This window comes from Spinacia oleracea, chromosome 4, assembly GCF_020520425.1.
Source record: "Spinacia oleracea cultivar Varoflay chromosome 4, BTI_SOV_V1, whole genome shotgun sequence".
NCBI classification, from domain to species: domain Eukaryota; kingdom Viridiplantae; phylum Streptophyta; class Magnoliopsida; order Caryophyllales; family Amaranthaceae; genus Spinacia; species Spinacia oleracea.
Genome location: NC_079490.1, coordinates 23552761 through 23572680, shown reverse-complemented (window position 1 = coordinate 23572680; position 19920 = coordinate 23552761). Strand labels below are relative to the sequence as shown.

At 37.7% G+C, this 19920-nt stretch overlaps 3 protein-coding genes across 3 annotated transcripts; 1 reads left to right on the top strand and 2 right to left on the bottom strand.

Annotated features, from left to right (window-relative positions):
- Positions 1-6204: 6204 nt before the first annotated feature.
- Positions 6205-10986, top strand: LOC110778865 (mevalonate kinase). The gene is made up of 5 exons (XM_021983409.2): positions 6205-6450; positions 7385-7622; positions 7825-8078; positions 10030-10443; positions 10618-10986. The coding sequence occupies exons 1-5, from the start codon at positions 6315-6317 to the stop codon at positions 10740-10742; spliced, it is 1167 nt and encodes a 388-aa protein (XP_021839101.1). The 5' UTR covers positions 6205-6314; the 3' UTR covers positions 10743-10986.
- A 387-nt stretch (positions 10987-11373) lies between these two features.
- On the bottom strand, positions 11374-14773 carry LOC110778866 (NADPH-dependent aldehyde reductase 1, chloroplastic). The gene is made up of 4 exons (XM_021983410.2): positions 13974-14773; positions 13382-13758; positions 11856-12214; positions 11374-11765 (listed from the first exon to the last, which is right to left on the bottom strand). The coding sequence occupies exons 1-4, from the start codon at positions 14094-14096 to the stop codon at positions 11743-11745; spliced, it is 882 nt and encodes a 293-aa protein (XP_021839102.1). The 5' UTR covers positions 14097-14773; the 3' UTR covers positions 11374-11742.
- Positions 14774-16128: 1355 nt separating this feature from the next.
- On the bottom strand, positions 16129-18302 carry LOC110778867 (NADPH-dependent aldehyde reductase 1, chloroplastic-like). Its single transcript, XM_021983411.2, has 4 exons — positions 17992-18302; positions 17038-17414; positions 16582-16940; positions 16129-16485 (listed from the first exon to the last, which is right to left on the bottom strand). The coding sequence occupies exons 1-4, from the start codon at positions 18253-18255 to the stop codon at positions 16463-16465; spliced, it is 1023 nt and encodes a 340-aa protein (XP_021839103.1). The 5' UTR covers positions 18256-18302; the 3' UTR covers positions 16129-16462.
- Positions 18303-19920: the final 1618 nt, after the last annotated feature.

Below are 19920 nucleotides of genomic sequence, written 5' to 3'. Positions count from 1 at the left end.
GCTGCATATTAGACTTAACATGCAGCAAAAGCGTAGCATTTCCCTGAAAATACAACCACCAAATATTTTCAAGATATATCATCAGAAACTGCATAATACTTCAGACAGTCATAATCTTCAAAAGCCACAAAGTGTTCAAAAAGAGACGTACTAAGTAGTGATTCTAAACAAGAAGCAGATTATACGACTACAACAAGAGCAGTCCGCATTACTGGTCAGGCAGCCATTAAAAGGAATACAAAGCTCCTCCTTTCAATTGTCATCTTCAACAGTTTCGGATCTTTGACATCGATTGTAAAATTATACTCCTGATCACACCCCAGGTACGAATCACACTGCAAAATGACAGTGGCGTGTAAGTTTTAACGGATCGAGTTTTATTCGGTATCATGAAGTTTTAACGGTTGTTCTTGTTGTTGGCCAGCTAGTATATACCATGAAATCACCATCATCATCAAATTCCATCAATCAAATTAGACAAAACAGACTCTAAAGTCTAAACTTGGTAGTAAAAGGCAAAGCTGCCAATTCAGAATCTATATTCATTTAATAACAAGTTTTGTTGACAGCACCATAAAAGAACGTGACAAGAAAAAGTACTTACAACCATTTTGTTTTACGGTCAACAGCGTCCTTCAATCTTGTGACAAGGAGTCAAATGGTTATTTCAGTTCCAGTACAATAATCCTAGAAAATTTAATAAGCTAACTCTGAGAGGTAAAGTGACGGTCAAACAGAAGGAAAGAGTAGAAGACAAAAAGACAGTTAGCAGCTTTAAGCGCCAAAGAAAGAAATTTGTGAGTGTAAGATGACAAAGAAAGAATTGAGAATTCGAAGATTTTCGCGAGCACTATCTAAATGAGAAAGAGTTAGGCACTACTATCTGATATGCTCTCTGGCAGAAAGTCTTAGCTGCAAAGATTGTACAATGTCCTGCAGTTTCTTTGCTTCTTTTTCATCATGCTTTGATTTCTTAGCCTGTTAAAAGAAATACGAGCATAAACAGCAGGCAAAACTCAACAACAATATTATTCTAAAAAATTCTCATAGAACATACTAGATGCTTATACTTGAGGAGCTCAGAAAAATCTGTCTGCTTGCGAGCTGGACCATATTCGATTCCCTTGACTCGACTAGCAAAGTTCAGGGAGCATAAAGTCTCCCCCAAGTCTGCAGTGCTAGGACTAATCTGGATACATAAGACAGATAACTTACAGCCACATCTCGGTTCAACAAGGCTTAGTTGTTATCTGATCCTTCTTAAGGGATAAATATTGGGCTAAAGTATCTCACCTAAAGAGCTCTGCAGCATGTTATAAGCTTCGAGTTTCTGAAAATTAACAAAAAAAATCAAGTTAGATTCATGCAAAAGTGGGGATTGAGGTAAAATATAAACCAGAACTGGGTAACCGGTCTAAAATATTAACCAGAGCTAACTAACAGGAATCAGGGTTATGAATGTTGTGTTCACTTTTTCGTCACTTAGATCCATTCGAAAATCAAAATCATTCTCTGTTGTTCGCAATTTCATTCTCTCGAGATCGTTTAACGGATGATTTCCTGTTGTTCTGTATCCCACCAGCATCATTTGTATCCTTGGGTGTTACAACAATCTCAGAAACTCGGTCAAGATTAGTCTGCATCTGAAACCATCGATTCAAAGTTGGAAATCTGCAAACAAAAATAGTCAATTATTAACCCTAAACAAACTGTGTCAGTTATTGTGACATGTACAACAACATTGCATATCTCTCTGACTGATCAAGAGAGAATTCAAAGAATATCCTGTCAGTATCAGGTGAATGCATCAACTCTTTGTTCAAGGGACTGAGGATGGATGACTCATTACTACTGTATAATATACTGCTCCGAAGATACATGCTAGTACAGCTCTAACAAGTGACATTTTGACCAAATGATTTGTTATGTCTAACTGAAGATGGTACTGAGCAATACCCCAAAATAGAATGACAGACAATTATTTCCAGATGGATACTATTAGGAAGAGAATCAAGACTCTGATTACCCATGTACAAACCCTTGAATGACTGTCTTCTATGCGTGAGTGTACGTGTGTAATTGGGGATACAAAGTGAAACAAAAAAGAAAGTAAAAATGTGAATAAAATTAGGGATCTCTTTTAGACACCCTCCACTCCTCCAGTACAAAATCTTTCTCGAAACAACCTTGATATTTTAATTCATCCAAAAAAAAAATCTCAATAAACCAATTTCAACATTGCTATTAACATTGGAAATTATTCGTTAGCGTTTTGTATGCAGATAATATAGTTGTTTAGATGTCTGCATATATGGAAAGCTCAGCTAGAATAGTCTAGATGTCATCAATATATGGAAATCTCCTCTCTCACCCATCAAAAATAATGGATCACCCCAAAGCTTCATCAATACAAGTTATCACAAGCTCTTATATTTAAACAACATCAATCATTTTCTCTTATATTTTGCTCAAGCACAATTGAAGCACGTGGAAACATATGATAGGACGTGGAAACATATGATAGGACGTGGAAACATCCCATTGAAGCACGTGGAATTCCAATATAGGGACTAGGCGACCTCAAACGTCCTATCAGATGTTTCCATAAGGCCAATCAACCATAAAACAAGATTAGATACACAAAAAAATTGGTATGTATCACAAACAGAACACCAACCCCCTCAACCATACACAACATAGTACTCACATAACATTAAACAAAGAACATGTGCACACAGAAGTAACGAATAATTCAATCCTTCAATCAGCAAAATCAAAGACTTGTAAGGAATCGCATAGAATCATCAATCAAATCAAATTAAACCAATAAAGTTGATTAATCATCAAATTGAATAAGAATTAAAGTAAAATAACACAAATTCAAGAAGAAAATTAAATTACTAGCGGCGGAAACGCGTGAATCGAAGATTGCTATCCTTACCAGACGAAGAAGGTTCGGATGTGTCGACCACCACTGCTCTGCCGCTGATGTGTCGGAAGAAGGTTCAGATGTGTCGACCACCACTGCTTACGAAAATCCCTAACACCCAAATCCCCAATTTCAATTCACAAACCCTAATTTTCGGATGTGACTGAGAAGCAGAGGAGAGAGAAAAAACGCAGAGGGAAGAAGAAGGGGGCCAGCGAGGAAGATTGAAGAAGAAGAAGAAGGGGCCAGGTGCTGCGGTGTTTCCGGTAGAGTTGAGGCCAGGAAGATCGAAGAAGAAGGTGATGCGCGCGATGAGAAATCTTGAAAGGGGAAAAAAGTTCCAAGTACCAGCTGCTGCAAATTAAAACGCGAGCCAGTATTGTTAATTAGAAGCGAGAATTGGTTTTGAGAGCTGACCTGTTGCAGCGTACAATGAGATGTACCCTGCAACAGGTTATAACTTATTGCAGCGAACAGTAAAAGCCCCCTGCAAAAACACTTATTGCAGAGAACATTTAAAATGTACGCTGCAACAACTCTTTATAGGCTTTGACCCGCGTTGACTGACTACTTGTTGAAGAGAATGAAGACATGTACGCTGCAACAAGGGGGGTGCAATAGGGGTTTTTTCTACTAGTGAATTATGTTTGACCAAGACGGCCGTAGGTTCCCTTGTGATCCCTGGTGTGGGGATCTCTCAACATACACCCGCAAGGTAGAGATTGAGGGTTCGGGGGACTGTAACTACCGAGAGGAGTACTTCGCTCGTCGATAACTCCAGAGGCAGGATATCCTTACTAGCTCAGCATAAATAATTGAAGGGACATGCGTTAACTATTAAACTAATCTGAGTTGATTTTAGCAATATGCAACATATAATACTAAATCGATCGCGATTATCTGATTTAGATAGCATTAAGGGACCTAGCATGATAATCCAATTTCCCAAAAATATTATATTTGTTAGGCGTGATAGAACAATCAGATTTAGTTAGTTTAACAGTTCATAAAAAGGGCGAGGAAAGCAGTTAAATCATCGAAAAGGGACACATTACGACGCACCCTTGAGAGGTGCGTCACGGTTCTCAGAAAACTAACCACTTTGACTTTGCTATTTCTCCTTTTTATTTAACGAATCTCAAATTACGGGACAGGATACGTTCTGTTCGATTTATGGATCGATTGCGACAGAACGCGTGAACAATTTCGCAGGGTGAGGCTTAGGCTAAGGGTTGGAGTCAATACTCAGAATATGAATTGTGTGTGTCCCTTTCACGTCGAATTTGGGGCTGTATTTATAGGGAAGAGTTCGTGGAAAGATAGAATTGCAGAGTTCTAATCCACAAAGGATTAGGAAAAAACACGTACCCTGGTATTTTCAGCGCCCAGGCCTGGGCGGCGAAGATTTTGGCGCCCAGAGCCAGGCGTTGAAAATAGGGTCTGGGCTGTTTTCTTAGTCAGATTCGGATTCCTGAAATCCGTAGTGTTTGAGACTTTAATCGAGTCTTTTAGTGCGTATCAATTTCATGACGGAATGCGTCTGGTCCCTTTACGAACTCTAGGCTCGTTAGGATTTTAATTAATACGTAACTCTTATTTCTGAATCATATTAGGAATAGGATTCTCGCAGTTTTCTATCTCATTTAGGATTTATGTTGGAGTGCAACACCTAATTCTGACAGGTTTCTATCTTTTATGAATTGCCACTTTTAGAAGCTACCCTTTACGACAGTTACTATTTTTAGCAGGTTTCCATAAATAACAGGTTTCTATAAATAGCAGGTTTTCGGGTGAAATGAAAAGGGGAATTGAGATTCGTTATTTTATAGGAGATGCGTTGTCAAGTGGAGATTTATGTTTTCATCATCGAACCTTTCCCTTTCGGGAATGGGGACAAAAGTAGGTGTCTACACTACCTCGGCATGACGAGGTGTGTGCCCTGCTGCGAAAATCCGGGCGGCTTCTCCTGTTATTCTCGGGGCCGGCGTATACTGCTGCTCGGTCGGCATTTCCCTTTCCAGTGGTGGCCGCTCCACCCTCAGAGGCCGCCCAGCACCGTTCTCCTGTTGTTGTCCTTCCATAATACCGTACCTCCCCACAGACGGCGCCAAATGTTGTGGGGTTTTTCCGGGAGATTTAGACTTGGAGGTTTCTGGTAGTTAAGGTTTTAGCAAGAGTCTATCTTTAGAGAGAGAAAGTAGAGAGAAGGCAGAGCAGTAAAATGTTCTTGATTGTATTGATTGTGACCCCTTTTTCTAGGGAAGTGGGGCTATTTATAGTACTAGGTTTTTGTGGGAATAACCTAATATTCCTTTTACATGATTGGCTGAGGTATGAGGGGAGGACACGTGTCCTTCATTCTTACAGTTTACTAGCCCTTTTAGGCAATAGTGAGCTATTTGGGCCTATTGTGCGTATTTATATTCCATAGGATACTTACTACTTAAGCCCCCTTTTTGGGTGTAGGTACAATACATACATTTATACATACATAGATACGAATACATATACATTGCAGGTACGTAGATTGATACCCATGCTCCGGAGTAGACTTCGTATGGTTCCTGCTTACGGGGCGTAATACGTGCCATGTGTCACATCCTCATTGGTACACGAAGGCACGGTAATTTTGCCCACAACACTAATGCACGTGTTTGTACAATCTAAGATTCTAAGCTACTCCACTCATACTCTTCCAACTTTCAAATATTCTGTATACACTTCTATTTATGTTAGATTATATTTTAATTCTAGGTAGTATTACTTAAAGAAGAAAAAAAGACTATATACCGTAGTAGTTATATTTTGAATGTGAATATTACGTAGTATTTCAATATTTTCCTAACTTGTATGTATACAATTGTTGGCTATTTCCTTCCCTCCTTATATCTGTGGCAACTTAACTTAAATGTTCCCCTAAAAAAGAAAAAAATTGACTTAAATTTGTCTCTTGATTTTTCATTGTTTCTTTTCTAATTCTTTTTCTCAATGTCAATTTAACTAAGATTTGATTTTGGTTTCTTGCCTAATGATATCGTTGAGATTCTATTTTCCATTTTTTTTTGAAGGAATATTTTCCATTTAATTGAAGGAATATTTTCCATTTTTATTGATGGCGAGATTATAATTTCCATTTAATTAGATAGTGACATATACTTATATAGAAGGCCACTCGTCGTGTTAGACACGCGCATCACCGCACGAGACCTTCCCTCAAGTGCCTCGTGGGAAATATTTGCATATATTTTCTGGCTTTCTGCACAAAAAACGAGCCCCAACAACATTTAACATTCACATTCATCCTTTTTATAAAAGGCCAATAACAAAATATTGGTCTCTTCTAAGTTCTGACTTTTTTTCTCCTCTCTAAATCTTACTGAAAACGATGGGGAGAATGGCGGTAACAACAAGAGCTCCCGGAAAAATCATTCTCGCCGGAGAACACGCCGTCGTTCATGGATCCACTGCCGTCGCCGCCTCCATCAATCTCTGCACCTCCGTCTCTATTCTTTTTTCTCCCGGTAATTAACTTACTCTCTCTGATTTCTGCATTTTGCTGAATTTAATTCTGTATTCTTTGCATAAATGCGCTTCTTTTTCCTCAAGTAAATTAAATTTATGTTTCTCACTTAGCTCAATTTCTTATCGGATAATGTTTATTATGGTGATTGATTGAGATTATGGAATTGCTTTTTAGAATTGTTTGATTGTTTCTAACTTTCTATGTTAATTTTACAACCCCGTTAAGGTTAGTGTAGATTTCCGAGTAACAAAGTGATTGATGCATTATGAATAGTATGATTGTAATGGTTAAAGTGTTAACAAGTGTTGTAATTTATTGAATAACAAGTAGAGATTTCATTTATTCGGTTATTGTTTTGGGAATTGGGAACCAATTTTTAGTGAAGAAATTTGGTAAATTGTATAAACATGAGAAAATTGCAATTGATAATTTGAAGTAATCTAAAAATATACCTAATTTATCATTATGAGACAAATTACTACTAATATTTCAACTGATTGGAATTCCACGGAATTGTGATTTCGGAATATATGGTCTCACACTCTCCCCTCCGTTGCTGGTGGCATGTATTGACTTACGCCAGGCCGTATTGAACTGTTTTTGATTCATTCTTTTGCAAAGCCCGAGGTAAAAGAGCCCATGACGCGCATCTACTGAAGTCCTGTATAGACCGGCTCTAAGGGGTCAATACCATTATTGTTTACACTTTACATTCTAGGACTTTTGTATAGGTCTCAAACATTCAAACGCTTCATCATTTAAAGAAGATTTTTGATGGAATCTCGCTTACTAGATTTTAAAATGTACTTTATTTGGTAATGAGCTCGCCCTGTGACAGAACCTTTGCTTTCCCAGTGTGTTACTTATGCCTTATGTTCAGTTTGTTGTTAATATTGAATGTAGCAGTCCTGTTTTTTTGTGTGCAAACATAGGTGATATGCTTAAGCTTGAGCTCAAGGACATGGAACTAGAATTTTCCTGGCCAATCGGGAAAATTAAAGAAGTAATTCCAGATTTTGATACCCCCTCACCTTCAACACCCTTACCTTGTTCATCAGAAACCCTTAAGTCAATAGCATCACTCTACGAAGAGCAAAATATTCCAGAGGCAAAAATAACGTTGGCTTCTGGAGTGTCAGCTTTTCTCTGGCTATACACGGCCACCCAAGGGTATGTTCATGATATTGTCCCTACTCCTCCAATCATGTTGCTGAAGGAAGATTTATTCTTAGATGCAACCAATACTGATGAATTTTTCCTTAGTTTATGTTCTGATATTGTCCATGGTCGGCCTCTATTAATGTTAAGCAGTTTATTTACCAATGGTTGGTTTTTCTCATATTTATTTTTTCAACTTATTCTTGTATGTTAGGTACAAACCTGCAACGGTAACTGTGACTTCTGAACTTCCTCTAGGTGCGGGATTGGGTTCATCTGCTGCATTCTGTGTGGCACTTTCAGGTGCCCTTCTTGCATTGTCAGAATGTTGTGAGCTTGACTACAGTCAACAAGGCTGGTTAACTTTGAGGAATAGCGAGCTTGATCTGGTAAACAAATGGGCTTTTGAAGGTGAAAAGATAATTCACGGAAGGCCATCTGGTATCGACAACACAGTAAGCACCTATGGTATGTCAGCCTATTCAATTGATTCTTGGAACGCAGGTCTTCCTTATATGTATACATATGTTTTTTCTGTTGGATCGTTCTTGCTATCACTTTCTTTTGAGGAAGGGGGAGAAGAACATAAGTCTTCAGGAATGAGGCAAAGCACGATTTATTTCTCCAATTGATAGTTTCCAAAGATAATCTTTATCTATTTTTCTTAACATAGTTTGAAATCGCAGTTGTATGGTCATGACATACAAAAGGTCTTGCGCGCACAAGGTTTACAATAAATTTATTGTACACCAAGATAACTTTTATGCAGTTTTTCATAACTTTAACCTATTTTTCTGTAACTTTTATATTATAAAATAAAAAAATTGATAGATAAACATTTTAAAGGGTTAAATGATTAATTTATACATTATTAGTGATTTTGAAGAAATAATATTTATTCAAATGAAAAAATTTATCATTAAAAAATAGATAACTTTTACATATATAAATGTAACTTTTAAGCATTTTGAGTCAACTTTTACTCCGGTGTACAATATTTATTGTACACCCATTATAAACAAGAATTTGTGCATGCCATAAAACATTCGAGTACAGATTTTGTTGTCTATTCCATTATTTTTAATGTTTTAAAGAATAGAGCATGGGCTGAAATATAAGTAGACGCTCCTTGCTAGTTTCCTAGTTGTTACAAGTTATGCCGTCATTGCTATATTTGATTTGTGAAAATAGAGAATTCATGTTAATTGGTAGCAGACAGACCTAGAACTCTAGAAGGCTAGAAGATATTAAGTGCTACAAAAGTTTTGAAGTTTTTTCTTGTCAAGAAGCCAATAACATACTGAAGCCAGATTTTAGACCCAATAGTTAATAGATTGTTTCTAGGACTTGAAGGATGTCCACTGAGGGAGTTAGTCGTATTTGAAATCATTTGAATGTTGGCCATTATGTCATTCGTTTTGTTCTTTTATTTTAGATTTAAACACTTGTTGCTTCTTGGCCTCAGAATCAATTGGGCATAATCTCTAAGAATAAGGCCTTGTAGGCTTGTATACTTGACTTCCTTGCCCTACCTAAGGAAAACATGTCATATTAGAGGCATTGGGTAACTTTAATATCGAGGTAACACGTTGCTTTCAAGAGGGATTGAGATAACTTTGACATTGATTTTAGGCAAAATATGTTTGAGACGGTTTCATAGTTAACTTATTGTAAGAACAAGATGACTTTTCTGTTTCCTTTGGGGTTACTTTTTACGTGTCAGAATAAGCTAGTGTATAACTGCCTCACCGAAGACTTGCTATTGATTTCTGTTTTCCTCATGTATTATAAAATTGTGTTTAATAGGCCAATGTTTTCTATAGAGGTACGGGGTAGTCCTATACGTGTTGTTGATGTTGTGCTATGGCCTGCTATTAGTTTTTGGGTTGTTAAAGGATAAGGTGGCTGATGTTTCATGAATCTTGGGAGTCTGAAGCATTACGTACTGAGACTGAAATCTCCTTTCTTTTTGATTCCTCTGTGTATTAAGTGTCCTTTTTGGAAAGAATTTGATGGTTATAATATTAGTTTATCACTTGTATTAGAGGAACTAAAATAAGCAAGAGTATTTCATGATCTAAATATGTAAAATTATGAGGGGTGTCTCATTTTCAATATGTCCTCAAATGTTCAGGAAATGACTGTCATTGTGATTCAATAGACAAAAAATAACAGTGTACAATCGTATAACATGGAAATATGGCATACATTGACATTGTATAAATGGAAAAGAAGTAGGATATCTGTTGAAGTTCTTGAGTAAAGTATCTGGAACATCAAGTTGAAGTTAGAAAACATAGAGGCACTACATATGACATCTTGGTTTCATTTTAAGCTCTCAGATTTTCATTGGCCTGTTTGATACATTAAAACCATACAATTTATCTGTGAGATGAACCACTTATGATGTATTACGCAGGAAATATGATACAGTTCAAGTCAGGTGAAATCACAAGGCTTAAGTCGAATACACCGTTGAAGATGCTAATCACAAATACTAAGGTGGGGAGAAACACAAAAGCATTAGTTGCTGGTGTGTCAGAGAGGACACTGCGGTACCCTGAGGCAATGACTTGTGTATTTAAAGCTGTTGACTCTATTAGCAAGGAGCTGTCTAATATCATACAAACATCAGCTTCAAATGATATTGCGGTCACTGAAAAGGAAGATAAGGTGGAAGAACTAATGGAGATGAACCAAGGCTTGCTTCAGTGTATGGGAGTAAGCCATGCTTCCATAGAGACTGTTCTCCGAACAACGCTTAAATACAAATTACGTTCCAAGCTGACAGGAGCTGGTGGTGGAGGTTGTGTACTGACACTATTGCCGACACGTATCCTTTTAAACATTTTAATATCTTGATTTGCATTTACAGTAAATATTCTATTAACTCCTGTATTAATTGTAATACCACCCAAATTGAGTCGAACTCTTGCCTGAAATTGTAACTCTTAAGTCTGTCCCTGCACGTAATTATTTGTCCTTTTTCCTTGACCATGTAATTCAGTTCTGTCCAGCATCGTGGTAGATAAAGTGGTTGCTGAGTTAGAATCCTGTGGCTTCCAATGCTTCACGGCCGGAATTGGTGGCAATGGTTTGGAGGTATGCTTCAGTGATAATGCCCAAATTTGAGCTGTCCATTCTCGTGAGCCATTGTGAGTCTTACCTTTGTTGTTGAATGATTCTGATTGTACCAATTTAAGTCATTGTTTCCCACTGTACAATATGTTGTACATTAGGTCCATTATTGTAGTTTCCTTGCTCATTCTTCTTCATTGCATCAGAAGCCTCTTTGATCCAACAAATTTGAGAACCTGATGTAGTTATCAAAAACTTTGAGTTACTTGAGAAATAAAATTATTTATAGTTCTCAGCATTTATATATCTGTTATTCTGTTTTGTGAAGTTTCGTTAATGAAAAATTTAAGAGTCTTGTTTCCTAAAGACTTGCTGTAAGTACACAGATTTGAGATTTCCTGGTTATAATAAATAACATAATTTAAAGTAATTTGAAAGTAATATTGAATTCATTTCCAAAATAATTCAGTTTGGTGATTTGGATTTGGTGGTTTAACGGAACTAAAACATTTGAAATCCTACATTGCACCACTGAGATGGAACTAACAACAAATGTGATGGTCGTCCTACACACACATCTGAATAGAATGAATATCAAAGTGGTGCAAAATTTTATTGAAAGATAAAAGTTTGTCTTTTACTCAATACGATGAATATCTCTTTGACATATTAAGGATCACTTAGCTTGCCTAAGATAAATTCTTAAGCCTCAGAGGCAGGTTATTCTTCTTCAGATCCACTCTGATGTTGACACTGGCTGGAATTGGTGGTGAAGCTTACAAAACAACAGGCATTCGCCTTAATTATAGAAAAATTTATTGCACCAAGTAAAACTAAAGCTTTTATTACCAAAATGTACATTGTTGGTACATATTTTCAGAAGGCACACCCTCTCCCCCTTAGCACACAGAAAGTGAAATGAAAAAAAACTAAAGGAAACAGACCACGTCCATTAACTTAACCTTGGATGCACTCTTACAAACTATTACTTCTATATACCTCACTTTGGTTTACATACAAAGATACCAGAAACCAAGCACCATTCCTCAAGCTCTTAGCCATTCACAATAGCCCCACCTGCACAAGACAATGAAACATATGACCTAAACCAATACAGATCAAATAATTTTGGGACCTCCAATTTTGAAGAAATGTTGATGAGTTTACCATTAGGATGGATGGTCTGCCCGGTAATGTAAGAGGAATCTGCATTGCTAGCAAGGAACACATAGGAAGGAGCAACCTCACTTGGTTGCCCTGCCCTCTTCATAGGAACATCCGAACCAAAGCTCTTGACCTCGTCCTCCTTAAATGAAGCTGGAACCAGGGGAGTCCAGATAGGACCTGGGGCTATCCCGTTGACCCGAATGCCCTTCTCCACAAGCTGGAGAGCAAGGCCCCTAGTGAAGGCCACAATTGCTCCTTTGGTAGAGGTGTAGTCCAGTAATGAAGGATGGCCTTTATATGCGACAACTGATGTTGTATTGATGATGCTGGCCCCTTCTCCCATATGCTTCAGCGCATGCCTGTACATATATGCATGAAATTTGACTAAGTTGACTCTTATGTGTCATGACAGTTGCCAAAATTTCAATCTGCTACTTACTAAAATTAAGTCATTCCATTTATTTTTCTCAAAAAGAAACATGATCACTTTTAATTTCTTGTTAGATTTCATGTTTGTTTTTTAATAGTTTCCATAAGTAATAATCTAGCTGCAGTGTAGTCAATAGAAAACAAAGGTATTCATACTGTATAATTAGGAATACTGGGAATAGAATCATTCATACTATTATAAAAGTACATACTTAGTAAGCTTTCCTCAATAGTACTGCTTATATGCACATGATCAATTCGAGTAAGGAAGAAACTTAAAAATGAAATTTTTATTTTACAGAAGCTGACATCAAAATAAAGCATTTTCAGCTGATAAAGCAGACATGCCATGACAGAAAAAACAGAACAAAACTATTAAAACAGAGCAAAATTAGCTCTTAGTTTAATGGTCTTGAAATAACCTGAAAAAGGGGTTCCATCTAAGGTAAAATTATACTAAAGGTCATTTTCATCAATTCTTGTTTAGTGTTCTCTAAATTAACCATGAACTTCAAAAAACACTATGAAATGATCTATAGGAGCATGAAGAAGCATCCTTGCTGTCAAATAGGGTTACCATAGATAAATTTCCCAAAACAATTACTCCCTCCATTTCTTTTTGTTGTATCCGTTTCCATTTTAAGCGTTTCTTTTTGTTGTATCCGTTTCTATTTTTGGACATACATTTTATCCTAAAATACCCTTACATTTCTATCTAATTACCAAAATACCTAAAGATTCTACCCATATTCCCATCTAAATTTCCCCACCCCTATTATTTAATTCTTTTCCCTTCCCCATATACCCACTCTCTCACCTCCTTTATCACCCATCATTATCACTCCTCTCTCTTACCTTATTTCTTTATTATTTTCTCTCTTCTTTTTTTATTATAATCTCTTACATACAATCATTTTTCTTACACCCAATCATTACACTTATACCAATACAAACCAAGATTCCAATTTTCTTAAAAACTCCCCACTTTCTGAAATGGATACATCAAAAAGAAATGGAGGGAGTAGAAGGTATTGCCGAACCCTAGAACTTGTTGCAATACAATCCATTGTGGGTATTGTAAAAATTTAAGTGCTGACCTTGTGACGAAGAAATAGGAGTAGATGTTAGTCCTGAACACCCTCTCAAGCTTTTTCTCATCAATCTCCTCAATAGTTGTGCGTTCATATTGCTCAGCACAATTATTGACCAGGATATCTATGCGCCCAAAGGCATTAACCACCTCATCAACAACCCCCTTACAGTTCTCATCATACCCCAAATCTGCAGCAATAGCTATAGGTTCTTTAGCACCGGAGCCCTTAACACTTTTGATAAGTTGAATGGTATCCCTAGCATCCTTGTCCTCACGGCCCTTGACGTATGTAAAAGCTACAGTTGCGCCTTCCTGAGCAAAGCAATGGCACACTGCCTTCCCTATCCCTGAGTCTCCCCCTGTCACCAGAGCCACTTTCCCCTGCCATCACACACAGTAAGCTGAAATCTGAGTAGTTATTTTAAAACGTTTCTAACTTGTAGAAATCTTCCCCTTATGGTTTATTTTTAAGATGGCGTACTCATAACTTAGGCACTTAGCTATGGTCTCTTTATTGTATTCCTAACCAGAAAAATTTCAGAACAAGACTGAAAAAGTTATGAGAGGTTAGATAGGAGGCAGTATGAATTATATACCTGGAGCTTGTTGGCAGGCTTATACTGAGAGCGAGCAGTTTGAGGTACAGGATCCATGACATGCTGTTGCCCAGGCTGAGTCTCTTGTCTTTGCGCTGGGAACTGCCGCCCGTTGGTCTCCATCTTTTCTTAGTACTACCTTCTTCTTAGCAGCGGTTAACTAAGTAGTGAAACTAGAGGATGCCACTAAAATGAAAAAACAGGCTCTCTTTTTGTGGAATTGGTTTGAAGTTCTTAGCTTAGGCTATTTGTTCTTTTATATATATAGTGGACTGGTGTAGTGATGTCTATCTGAGGGAGGGAGGGAGGGAGACTACTGCAACGTGCAGTGAGCATTGAGTACATATGTGTCAAGCAGATCACTGCCAGTGGACACGTCTGCGGTCTGCTTGCTCAAGTGCAGATTCAGATTGGGGTACCGTAAGCATCTCCCTTCCACCGCTTCTTGGGAAAATTTGGATTCCAGTTTCTACCTCCGTCCGTATTCATTAATTACCTTGGTAAAGTGATTTGAACTAGTAATATGACAACTGAAAAAGTCCAAATGAAAGAGGGAAGTGGTTGAAGTTAGTTGACCCGATTAGCGGAATTGCATGATGTCAAGTTCGTTCCTTGTTTCAAAGTCTGGGTCTTGTTTAGCCTATGCAAAGCAAGCAACTAAACAAGCCAGCCACCTACAAAGCTTTGTGTCATTGATGCAGGTTTGGATACAAAATTTAGGGGAGGAAGGGAGAGAAGGGAAAATGTATCCACATTTTACCTTATTTGGATGAGGCATAGGGGAGATGAAGTGAATGAAATTAAAGAAATCCCTTCCCCTCCTGATAAATCTATTCTCCCCTTCATTGGAAATATCTGAAAGAAAAGTAGAAGCTCGCTCTTTCCTCCCTTTCTCTTCCCTACTTTTTCCCCTCCCTTCCTGTTTCTTCCGCATATGCTAACCAGAGTAAGTGTCATTTCTAGACTTCTACTTCTAGCTAGAGGGAGTATCATTCGTCCTGTGCAGTACTGTGATTGGTACATTTATCACATTGGATCCTTGGACGGTATGAACCAGTGCATAGTTGTCGGGTTGGATTATAGTCTGAGCTTCCTGGCCAGTGATGAACCGATGCAATTAATTTGTACAAGTTCTGCAAACTGATATTTGCCTGAGGTGACAGGTGACATATTATCCTCATGTAAAAAATGTGAAGAGTCATGCGTAGCAAGACTAGTAAGCAGTAACGAAAGTTGCTGGCAATTTTATGCATTGCATATGAAGCGTTTTGGGAATGCGTCTCTTAAGTCCTAATCCTAACTGATGAAGCAACAATCCAGTGTTAGTTACAAGGACTGAAACCTTCTATTTCTTTTGGATAATTCCCTATTAACTTCTTAAAAATAAAACCAGTGGATGACCAAAAAGAATTAGATCATCAAATAAAATAAAACTTCTTTCATATTTTACTCACGATTAACTCTCATAACCGATTAAATTTAGTCTACTTTTATCTTTTCTACTTTTATCCTATCCATACTAAAATACAGAAATAAAAAATAAACAATCTTATTTCCACTTGTCTTCTCTACACTATATGACCAAGAATTGATTTTGTTCATGCTTCTCTATTTTCCCTACTTCTTATCTCACTTATTTCTTTATTAATTTTAATGGTTTTTACCCTCCTCCTGACCATTGGCTGAGTACACTCTTAGGCAGTAGTATCTCTTGGGTTGTTCAAAATGAAATTCCAGTACTTGACTGAGTCATTAACTAGGTGGCGTACTCACAGTTTGATTTGTCATATGCTGCAACAAACTGTTGCTTAAGTTTATTACTATGGTGTACTCAACATTGGGCCTATTTGGTAAATAACAAAGTTCATTACTTGTATCGTGCAACTGTATTATACTCTGGTACGGAATCAGATTTCTGCTGTCAAAACTGAGTATTTGAAATCTTGAATAGTTGTCAGAGGCGAAATCTCTCTCTATCCAGGCGTGTTCAGGAAAACAAATGAATTCATCTCAATTTGTTTCTTTTGCATGTTATTTTCAAAACTGAGTGCATTTATCCCCAAATAAAATAGGTTAGTTAACTTATATTTGGAGGTTTAGTTTATAATTAGAAGGTTAAAGATAATTCAACATAATAACAAAGAAAAAGGAAGAAACATCTGTTATATCAACCACCATAGCTAGAACAACCTTATAACTTATTATATCATTATTATGTACTTTTATGTTAGTTTCAGGAAGATACATAAACTACAAGATAGAAGAGACCATATCATCACATTTTTTTTTTCCTACCATACATGCGCTCTTCAAAACTACTACTCCATAAACTTTCTGTTTATACTACATTGTGTTGCGTTTTCTGCATAAACACCAAAAACCAACTTTGTGTTGCATTGTCTGCATAAACATCGAAAACCAACTTTCTGTTGTTAACACCAAAAAACAGCATACACAGCAAAACACCATTCGATCATCTTCAACGACTTTTAAGCATTCACAATAGTTCCACCTGTACACATGAAACAGAATAACACCATACATTAACCCAAACCGATTCAACATCCATAAATAACCGAAATAAAGAGTGATAGGTTAGATTTCTCACCATTGGGATGGAGGACCTGCCCTGTAATGTAAGAGGAGTCACCATTACAAGCAAGGAAAACAAAAGAAGGTGCAACCTCACTAGGTTGTCCTGCCCTCTTCATAGGCACCTGAGACCCAAAACTTTTAACCTTATCCTCCTTGAAGGAGGCCGGGATCAGCGGTGTCCAGATAGGTCCAGGAGCAACCCCATTAACACGGATGCCCTTCTCCACAAGCTGCAAAGCTAAACCCCGAGTGAACGACACGATTGCACCTTTCGTAGAGGTATAGTCCAGCAACGAGGCATTACCCTTGTATGCATTCACTGATGTAGTGTTGATGATGCTAGACCCTTCCCTCATATGCTTCAGTGCATGCCTACACATTAGAATAACATCAACTCAAAAACATGTTCATTTTTGACAGCATAACAAACATAAAAACCCAGAAAAGCTCGATCTAGTTTATGCTTAACCTTGTCATAAAGAAGTAAGAGAAGATATTAGTCCTGAACACCCTGTCAAGCCTATTCTCATCAATCTCCTCCACCGTAGCACACTCGTACTGCTCTGCACAATTATTGACTAAGATATCAATACGCCCGAATGCGTTCACTACCTCATCTACGACCCTCTTGCAGTTCTCATCGTACCCCAAATCCGCCGGGATAGCGATGGGGTCTTTAGAGTCAGAGCTCTTGTTCTTCTTGATCATTTGAAGGGTGTCATGCGCATCCTTGTCTTCTTGACCCTTAACATATGTGAAGGCTACAGTTGCTCCCTCCATGGCAAAGCACTGGCACACTGCTCTCCCTATTCCTGAGTCTCCCCCTGTTACCAGAGCCACTTTCCCCTGCCAGGAGGGGTCAAAATTTCATCACTGTTCTGATCAATTATATTGTTTTCCACTAATATAGGCCTAAATGAAATTAATTGTTTATTTTTTTATAAGTCTAGTTTCAACCATATTCGTAAAGTTTCTTAATTGGCAGTACATGGTTAAAAAAAGGATCAGACTACTGTACCTGTTTACCACCAAAGAATTACTCTTGTTCTATGTTACTCTTTTATCCTAAGAGATAGAGATGGGGTTGAACACCCTTGCACTTTATTTTTTGGCCAAAATCATGGATAATCCAACAATTTAACTGTCACACTTAAATTAAATGATTAACTTTACAAGCATAGAAAGACATACTCCGTGCATATGATAGAAATCTCACATTAATATTAACCAAATTTTAAACTTGAGTGATCGTTTTATGTTATCATGTACTTCGTATAAAACAAATATCTAATCAAATAGTTATAGAATGTGATGATATAGTTTACAATCACTTAGTAATAATCAATCAAACAAACATTATCGTATAGTTATACTTGATAACTTTCTCAATTAAGGGACGAATAAAATTGTACGTAGTGTATACCTGAAGTTTGTTAGCAGCCCTGTACTCTTGGCGAAGAGCCTCAGGGATAGGATCCATAGTATGCTCCTTCCCAGGCTGAGTATCCTGCTTCTGAGCCGGAAATTTGTCGCCGCCGGACGCCATTCTTACCGTCTGTAACCTTGTACCACTATTTCCGATGGTTCGATAAACACCAACGCTACTTCTTGAGAACACACTACCAACACATAAACTTGTGCTTACTGCTACTACAGCCCTAGATGCTACCAATCCACGTAAAAACATAAACAAACAACCAAACTTAGTTTTTTTAGAACTTGGAATTACATGAAAGCTTCTCTCCTTTCTATTTATACAATTCTAGTACTTGCTAACTTAGTTGCATGGGAATAGTGGTGCGATAAAGAGAGAGAATTTGGAATTTGGTAATTGAAACTACGTGTCTGTGGAATATGGTAATTAGAGTTACGTGTGTCATGAAGATTGTAGTCTAAGGACACGTCTGTTGAAATGGGACTTAGTTTTCCATTTTTGGGTTTCTAGGTTATCTTTACCCCTGTTTTTAGGGTGTGTTATGGACTATGTCTGGAACTTTCAACCTTTTTCTACCTTATTTTTTCACCGCTTTCATACTCTTATATAATAGGGCGCGCTACTAACTTCCAAGCTAAGCTTGGTTTGTTCATTTGGCCTAATGGAAAGGAGATTTTTTTTTATTATTATTATTTCTATTAATAGGAAAAGATTAGTCTTTTACTTCGGAGTATTTAACAATATTGAAATAGTATCCGTAAGTACAAGTAGAAACTTCGCTATGAGCGTGATTTTTTCCGGTCTGGCACGGTGATTGTTAAGATCTGATCCATAAAATATACCGTGTGAGAGTATTATGTTGATAAAAGAGAAGAGAGTTAAACACTTAATAAGGTCAAGGGGGTACTTCCCTTATTGTCATATGGTTTTAAGGTGGAACCCCCTTTAATTTTGTTAACTGGGCTCTCTCTCTCGATAACGGGTGCGGTCTAAACCCGTATTTAACATGGTATTAGAGCCAGACCCACAGCTGGGACCTTATTGTACTGTATTATGGGCCAACTGAACGAGATCCATGTGAGGGGGAGTGATAAAAGACACTCTGACCCATGAAAAATCACATGTGACCCATATTGAAAAGGGACCTCACACGTGCGGGGAAGTATTAAGATCTGACCCATGAAACATCACGTGTGAGAGTTTACACTACAAGAATTTGTATCTTTAACGACAACCTAGTTACGACCGGTCAAAAATCCCGTCGCAAAAGCCTTTTGTGACGGGGCTAACAACCAAACAATGACGGGAATAACCGTCGCAAATGTCCTTTACGGGTTTACGACGGATTTACGACGGGATTTCTATTAACGACGACCCCCTTTTATGACGGGTTCGCGACAGGAAATCCCGTCGTTAATCAACGATTATTGGCCTTTCGCGACGGAATTTCCCGTGGTTAATAATACAATTTTTTGTAGTGTTAAGTACAGTATCGAACCCTTAACCAAGACTCCCAACCAGCAGAGGTGAAATCATTGCTCCATATACACTATATTAATCTAACATCACTATGTTGCCGTAAATCTCACATTAGTATCACTCGTCACATCATCAGCTGATGGTGTGACTTGCCACACAGGAGACAGGCTGTACTGTGTATTATTTTACTAAACTCTAACAGTTTTAAGCTGAGTGTTGGTTTTTCAGGACTTATTAATTTAAGACTTTGTCAAGACTCTCACCTAGGGATGGACACGGTCTAGGATCCGACCTAGACCTATTGGACCATCTCCATTTTTTAGGGTCTTGGTCCAATTATGTAGACTCATTGGATCTAGGGCGGATCTTGGTCCATTTGTTAATTAACGAGTCTGGGCCTCGATGCAATATTTTTAGATCTAGATCCGATCCATATAC